Here is an 8,176-nt window from a genome sequence, read left to right as displayed (position 1 = left end):
TTCTCGCAGTACCTTGGGGCTCTCATGACCTCTCGCCTGCTCTGTTGAGTAACACCAGCGCACCGTCGACCGCATGCCGAGATTGACTCTGGAATCAGAGGGGTGCGAGATCTCCATCGACCATGGGCGTCACGATATTATGGGTACTATTCTCTAGACATGCTAGATGGGCGAGATTCTTCGTGAGTATAAGCGCACCCCAGCCCTGGATCATCCAAGATAACATCAAAACGGCGTTCTTGTCATCTCTCTTCTCGAGGTCATTTCTTTCTGCCCCATTTCGCCGTCTCGATTCTCCCCCCTGAGTGCTCATCACCTCTGCTTTGACTTCTGTGATGGTCGAGAGGGGAATAAAGGCGGTGAAAGGGGTCTTGTTTCCATCGATGTAGTCCTCATATTCTATACATGAGAGAGAGCCGGGAGACGAGGTCTGGTGTATGTTTGAGGATCTAGGCTCATACCAATTCAGGTCGGTGGCTTACCTTGGCTTTGGTACATCGAGGGCGAACGATTGATGCGGTGCTGGAGCTTCTATTTAATCGATGTAGCACACACACATAAGAGTGAATCCTAGAGAATTCCTGATTTAGTAGCAATGAAAGCTCAACCGAACTGATCTGGGGAGGGTGGTCATCGACGAAGCGCGCCATGACGAGCTCGGAGTAAGGGAGGAGGGCGATTGCTGATGGATGAAGAGGGGGGGAGAGCAGGTATTCAACTTGACACTGTGAGAGGGTCTTTGACGTAGAGGTAAAGTCTTCCCTTCATTTTGATTTATCGTTTTCCGTTGTTGCTCGTGTCGGAAGGAGTCTATGTGTAATCTGATTTTATCGATGTTCCTATTCACCAGAAGTTGTCAGGTTCATACAGCCTCCTTTTTCAAGATTTCTTCTGATCGGGAGGATCGAACCTTGCCCCTTTGGAGGACGGTGATTTAGCTTCTCTGTCTGAGATGAAGTTGTGGTATCCTTTAACAGTCGGGTAACATACTGAGCTTGACTTTTTCACTGCTAGCTAAGAAGCGTGTATGTTGTCGTTTTACATCTACGGATACCCCCCCCCCCCCCCCTTCAGATTTGCTAGTCTACGTAAAATCGAATCTGACTGATTTTCGAAGGTAACTTGGAGCTTCTGAGTTCCGTGATGGTGTCGAATGCCTTTGATATACCCTTTCAGTCATGCTCCAAAGTCGCTGGGTGTAAGTTCGGGACACGGCCAAACTGCTGTCCTGGCTTAGTTGCCGACATAACCATGACCTAAAAAGGATGAGTGGCTTTGTTTTCCGCGGATACGATGGTGAAATTAGACGGGCTTATGTATTCTTTCACGTGATCTCCAAACGAAGAACAGGCCCTTTGGAGATCTGAAGCAGTTCTCTCGAGGTGATGTGTGGTCAAATTTGTTTGATTCTTGTGGCCCTCAGCAGATATGGGCGTGTCTGATGAACCAGTTCCATCGGGGAGATATCCCTGGGGGTTCAAGTGAATGTATGAAGCCAGCTCTTCATCTCTTTGCTGCCTGATGGAAATCTTCTCCATCTGCAGAACGCCGATAGTTCTCCTTGTGGGAGCTCATCAGCCAAAGCAGCCGGAGTCAGTCTCAACCCGTTGTAATTAGGTCATGATTTATGACTGCCTTGTCTAGGTCATCCATTGTATAGTGATTTGGGATGTTGCTAAGCGTTAGTGAGGAAGTGTAAGATGGGGATTAGTCAATAGCTTTGACGCCGAAGATAACTCCAAAGCACTTCATCTGTTGACTTGGGTACACAACAAAGACGTTCTGCTCACGGATATAGAGAGACCTGCGAAGGATCTACGATTCTTGAATGGGAACAGCAGCACTTGATGGCAACGGAAATGCCTTGAAGACTGGAAACATGCGGATGGCAACAGAATAGCGGGACATCTCACGCTAAGCAAGTCACCTGCCCGAGATCCAAGTTCTTCACAAGTCAATGAGAAATGGTGTCTATTTGAATCTTCACTGGCAGGGTCAGCTATGATAGTGGGTTAGATTTTTGGAATGCGTAAGATCTAGATCAGGCTCGAGATCCTGTCTTGGAGAAGATGGAATAGAGTGGGTTGCGTGACGGTGACCCCTGCTCGCTGGTTTCGTGCTTTGAGCAAGTTGATTGATCTTTGGATAATTTCCTTGCAGCAAACGGCATAAGATTGAGTAGAAAAGTCGAATCAGAACGTCAGGACTTGGCCGAGTATGTAGTCGTTATCCCTCAAATACTCTGATAGCACGCTCGCGTGGTCTAAGGTATGGACTTGGCTTATAGATGCCGCTGCCTAGGACTCCAAGATATGCATTGGGACCCAAAGACTCAAACCCATTGGGAACTAAACCCACGAGGACGCAAACTACCCATAAGGACCCGAACTACCCATGGACTGTAACAGCCAATTAGTCGATAAAAGAGTCGGCCGGTCCATATAATAAGTTGCTTCTTCTACCACCGCCTCTCTTTATGTTACCATTATTTGTTGTATGAAGCTTCTTGTATGACACTATCAAGAAAATGCATCAAGACAACCAGTGAGTATGATCAGTTGCAGCGATAGTGGCGTGTGCAATTCAGAACTCAAGATGTATTGGGTTGCAAATCATTCTCCTACTCAGCTGCCTCCGCTGAGAACTGGGAATAGCCCAAGGGATTCGACATTACGATTGCGTATGGGCACATAAAGTCATGAGTGTCCAAGCTAAACCATGAGTACCCGAGATGCTCGTGGGGATTCGAGCCCACAATAAGATTCAGAGACCCAAATCTATGGGTAGCCCAACTACCCACGGGGATTCAGATCCATGGGGACCCAAGCCCATGAAGACGTTTGGGATCCAAATACCATACAGTGTCAAAAAGGAAGCATGCGAAAGTCGGCATGATCAAGTTTCTAGAATTTGGCGCCAGGCGTGAGACGATAGAACCGATGAGATCGAATGCCACATGGCGCATCTCTTGAAACAACATAGACGAACGGAAATGGTTCTCGAAGGTCGATCACCAACTAGCTGTGTTAGTGCGCAGTCCAACAGCAAGCCCCGAGTCTAAGGCGTCACATCGTGGGTTTGGCCGGGTCGCTAGAGGCGCCCAACCGCTGGAACACGAATCGTAAGCTAATCTGAAAAGTGCGAGCTACCAATACAACAGCGGAAGACTGGAAGACATTGGGGTGGCTGAGGGGGAACATTGCTCGTGAATAAGGCCTGGGACGGCGCCACAACCGTCTGGAGTGTCCGTTGCGGCCGGGGATAAGCTAGGTCGTCGGTGGTCCACGGGGCCGGACATTCCCACGTGACTAGAGTCGCATCATGGGCATCTTGGCTGGAATATGACGCCAACGTCTTTCCCAATCCGGCATGGACCCGCGATCTTGCACCAGAAGTCCTCGCTTGCTTCGATACGGGACATGTACTGTCTCGACGGGGAACAATAACAAGGCAGCCAAAGATATGTGATAAAAAGTAGTCGGTCAAGCCAACAGTCCAACTCACGTTGAATCACATGAAAGTTCATTATCCGGACTGAGTGAGTGTAAGACAGAGTATCATCGGCTCCGGGTCTTCCGTCTAGAGTTCGGATAAGTATCACCGTGGGGGGGCTGGAGTGTGCTGGGATCTAAGCTGGAAGGAGTCGGAAGCACGCTAGCTTCGCTAAAGATGGAAAGACGCTAGTGCATATCGGTGGATAGTGCACTGTTTGTCATACCTGCAGATCCTGAGCAATTGCGCCAATGGCCCCAATGCTCGGTCAGCAGGGCAAGCCGCAAGAGAAGGACGGGCGGGACGGTGAATTTCACAATTAGTGCTAAGGTATGGGAAACTGGAAGCTTCCGTCATTCCACTCCCAGCAAGTCGGGCCACAGTCTACAGCCTACAGTCCACACACACACACACACACAAACACACACAAGCCCAGCCATCCATTCGCACTTGTTACACCACCCGGCACGCACCAGTCACCATCCACCACCAACCTAACGCCAGCACCTCCCGCAGCCCAGCGGCCAGCCATGATTTCCTCGGGCTTTCCTTGACTTTCCCCAAGGTTGCAATGCGAACCTCTTGACTTTTCAACTTCACATACCGCTTCCTTCGTCCCTCACACGGCAGACGCCTTCTTCTGACCTTTTCGGTTCTGTCTTATACCCAGTCGTTTTTCGTTTCTCGGGACCAGAAGATTAAAGGACCAACCCTCCCCTTGCAACACCTTTTTGTTGTTGTTGTTTTCCCCCAAAATCGACAGCCGAAATCCATTCGCTTGCCTGCCTACTAGGAACCTTGGCTTAATCCCAGGCTTCAGCCCGATCCACCTTGTTTGGGCGACCCGACCAGTTCCCCCTCGACGACCGACCGCGACTGCGACTACAACACGACACACAACCCCTGGTGACTCCTGTGTCACCTGGAAACCTTCTTCTTCTTAAGAGTCTTCGACTTAAGCACATCATCACCACCTTTGCCTCCCTATCGCTCGCCCAATATCGTCTTCAATTGCATCCATTATTGCGAAACCGCAACCGCTCGAACCTCCGAAACATCGAAGCCAGGCACGCCATACAACATGCGTCGCCCTTCGGCAGACCTCACCGACCCTTCGCGCAATCTAGAGGAGTCTGTTGGCTCACCATCGTCAGCCATGGAGGGAGCAGACGTTGACCTATCCATGCCCCCGACCTCCGACGAGGAGATGGACGACACTGACGGCCGCATCTTCACCCCGCCTCCGCACATCGCCGCCCGCTTCTACCGGCCGTCCCAGACCCGTCGCAAGGACTCAGCAGCTTCTTCCCGCCGCAACTCCATCTCTTCTGCTCATTCCCGTTGTTCCTCGACCCAGACCTTTACCCGCCATGGAGATTCTGACCAGAGCAAGCACATTGCACAGCACCTCCGGCGCACGTCCTTTCTCGAAGACCGAAAAGCACGCCTCGCCGACCGAGCTGCCCACGCCGAAAAGGTTCGTCTGAGAGCCGCCATGGCTAAGGCCAGCCACCGCGACACCTCCCTATCCGAAGAACGAGCTATTGCTGCCCAACAAGCCCGGGAGCGCAACCTAGCTGAGATCGTGGCTTCCTGTGCCGAGGAGGTCAAGAGGGCCAAGGCCATTGCAGAGACCATGAAGGGCAAGAGAGAACAGGAACTGGTCAAGCTCCGCGTTCAGATGGAAGAACGCTTGGCCGAGGCCGAGCGGAGGAGAGAAGAGTTGAAAGGCCGTAATGCCACCAAGAGGGCGCGGGGCCAGAGTCTCATGTCGCGGAAGCCCACTGAGGCCTCTTCGAATACCTCTGACGAGAAGCGTGCTCGGATGTTGAGTGAGCCTGAAGCGGCCGAAAAGTTGCAATGGTGGTGGAAGAGCCTCATGAGAAGAAAGGCTGTCGCTGAGTTCTCCGAGTTAGGCATCACCATTGACGGCGTGCGGGACACGTCCTTTGACCAAGTACTCGAGCTGTTGGCGCAAGAAGAGGTCCTCGTACAGACCGCCCGTATCCTCAGGATATGCGGTTTGCAGGAGGGCGAGACGGGATCCGTTGAGGAAATGGCCGCCGTTCGCACATTTCTCAGCGCTTATCTCATTCTGGGCCACCCCACGCAGGTTCTGAGTAACAAGGACGGCACGGGGGATAGGGAACAGGTTGGATTGTCACAGCCTCAACCAATGCCCCGTAATGACCTTGCTAATCCACAGCTGCAGGACCTCGTGACGAAAGCCCGAGATCTCCTAATTTCTTTCGAGAACATCATGTCGCGTTTGACTGCAGCCAACAACTATACCCCCCCGCCGACTCTGCGTAGTGCACTGCCCGAGATCTACGCCACTTTCTTCAACGCGTTCCTTGCGTGGAAGTCTCGGGATTCGGAGTCTCTTGTTCAGTTGATGCTCTTGCAATTTGTTGAGCTGGACATGATTTTGCAGACGGTCCAGGAAAGCACCGAGGACGCGGCCGCAGAGCAATACCGAGAGAGCATAAAGAGCAATCAGGTTCAGCTCATTGTGCGGATAAAGAAGCTTGCTGGCCAGGAAAAGGGCAAGAAGATGATTGGCGATGCCGTTCGCAAGGCACGCAAGGCACGAGCCGCAAAGAAGCCCACTGGCGATATGAAGCCTCGCGTCGCCGAAAACGTGCCCGGAGAGGCTTCCGCTACTGCCGAAAGCCTTGTGTCGCCGGATTCGCAGACCTTGACACCGCCGCCAACGCCGGCCAAGGGCCATACCAAACCACAGCCCATAGAGATCAAGCCTGGATTCAGCGGCCTATTGCCCGATAACAGGATTGTCGTCCATGAGCTTGCCATTAACCGAGAATACCGCATCCCTTCAAGCGAATACCGGGAACACCATGCTGCCGTCCAGATACCCCTATTTGCGGGGATGAGAGCAAGCATGGAGGAAGACAATTTAGACGCTAGCTTTGCATATTTTGTCATCATGATGAGGTATCTGAAGGACAACCTGCAGCGGCTCGTCAAGCCCGGCGCCTACATGCACACAACAATAAGTGAGATTCTGGATGTTGAAGTGGCCGAGCGACAGTTCCAGATGGGGAGCTTCTCATATGAGAAGTTTTTCATTTCCATGGCAAACCTCTTGCCCAAGTTGTGCGCACCATTCCGCGACAACGAGGCCAAGGATCTAGTGGAAAACAAGCTTCAAAACGGGAGCCTGGTTGATCGCGTGGAAGCATTGACAGAATTTGTCGATTTCATGTTGTGCGACTACGTCAACTACATGTTCTCCACTGCAGCTCCTCAGTTGATTGAGTCTGCACCAGAGTATGAGAAGAAGAGATTTACTGGGGCACTTGAGAGCGGTGCACACGATTTGAGCGCGGCCGAGACGGCGTGGCGTTCTGCACGCTCCAAGGTTCTGGCGGAGGCTCGGAAGAGAGACCCGGAGGGCATCAATCACCCCAAGAATCGGCCAACGGACGACAAAATATACGCACAGCTGCTTGTCGACAGTTTCACGCAGCCGGCGCCAATCGCCGTTGACAAAGTACCCGAGATGTTGGGCTTGGACTACAAGCGCATGGTGCGGTTATCCCTGGCCTCGCAGCGGATTGTCACCACCGGGGCCATTTTACTGCAATGCAAGAACCTCCTCAAGCGGGACGTCCGCACGCCATGGAAGACGGAGGCGACGCGGATTACAGCGGTGCTTGAGGCAGATCACGACAATGTCGAATCGACAGTACAGGGCGTCATGGCGGCTCTAGAAGCGGGCAGGTCTATGCCAGCAGCAACCAAAACGCACCTGAAAGCCCTCGTTACCAAGGTGCTGAAGGCTAGCCAAGACTCGATGAAGAAGAGCATCGAGCCGACAGAGCCCGTGTTGCGGCTTCTCCTGGCCAGGCTCAGGGGCCACATGAACGCCAGGTTGACTGCTGGTTCAGCAAAGGAGAAGCTCAACGCGGCTACGACTGCGCATGAGAAGCTGGCGGGTCTTGGCCTGGCGGAGTTCGCGGTGCAGGTTCGGGAGATGCTAGACGAGATATCCAAGGTCGGAGCCGTCGACAGAGCGGCTCACGGATCGTGGTGGAACGAAGTCGCGGCCAAGGTGGCGGCGGAGGGAGGAGCGCCGGGGGCCAGCGCCAGTGCCAGCGCCGGCAGTTCGGCATAAGGTTGCAAGACGAAGAGCACGTGTGTATGCATGGTACGATATACGAGTAGAGGAGGAGGCATTCTTGAGGACTTTTCTCTTGACGACGTAATGATGTACTTGTTCGGGATCGAATGGGGGCAGGCGTTACGGTGTGGGATTGGCTGCTTTCGAGATCGTTTTTCATGGCATGGTTGGGACACATTGGATATCTTGTGAATTAGCGCGCTCAGAGTGTTGGGAGGGAATTTGTCTGGAGGCAAGGGAAGGGAAGCACTATAGGTAGGCATCGATCGTGTCTGACGATGTGTACCTTATACCAAGCGAACATTAGAGGGTTTGGCATGCAATAGCGAGAGAGGGCTTTATTATATACATTGAGCGTGGCAGAAGAAGAGCAACAACGATTCACATTACAGCTATATATCGTTTCAATTCGTTCTCACAAAGTTCACTTGAGACTGTGATATGATATTAATTGAACTTGGTTAATGTCCCTCATTCGTATCTCAAAGCTCACCTACCTTATATGGGGGCAGCCGTCCCAAGGTCATTTCGCTTGTCATC

The 8,176-nt window shown here is 52.3% G+C and overlaps 1 protein-coding gene across 1 annotated transcript; it reads left to right on the top strand.

Annotated features, from left to right (window-relative positions):
• Positions 1-4,573: 4,573 nt before the first annotated feature.
• Positions 4,574-7,630, top strand: N0V96_001099 (uncharacterized protein; the record flags this gene model as incomplete). The annotated part of the gene is made up of 2 exons (XM_065756124.1): positions 4,574-5,644; positions 5,705-7,630. 2 exons carry the CDS (start codon positions 4,574-4,576, stop codon positions 7,628-7,630), a joined length of 2,997 nt encoding a protein of 998 aa, XP_065615364.1.
• Positions 7,631-8,176: the final 546 nt, after the last annotated feature.

This window comes from Colletotrichum fioriniae (genome assembly GCF_027942845.1).
Source record: "Colletotrichum fioriniae strain IMI 355084 chromosome Unknown scaffold_1, whole genome shotgun sequence".
Classification (NCBI taxonomy): Eukaryota; Fungi; Ascomycota; class Sordariomycetes; order Glomerellales; family Glomerellaceae; genus Colletotrichum; species Colletotrichum fioriniae.
Note: the sequence above shows the minus strand (reverse complement) of the source record. Positions and strands in the feature narration are given on the sequence as shown.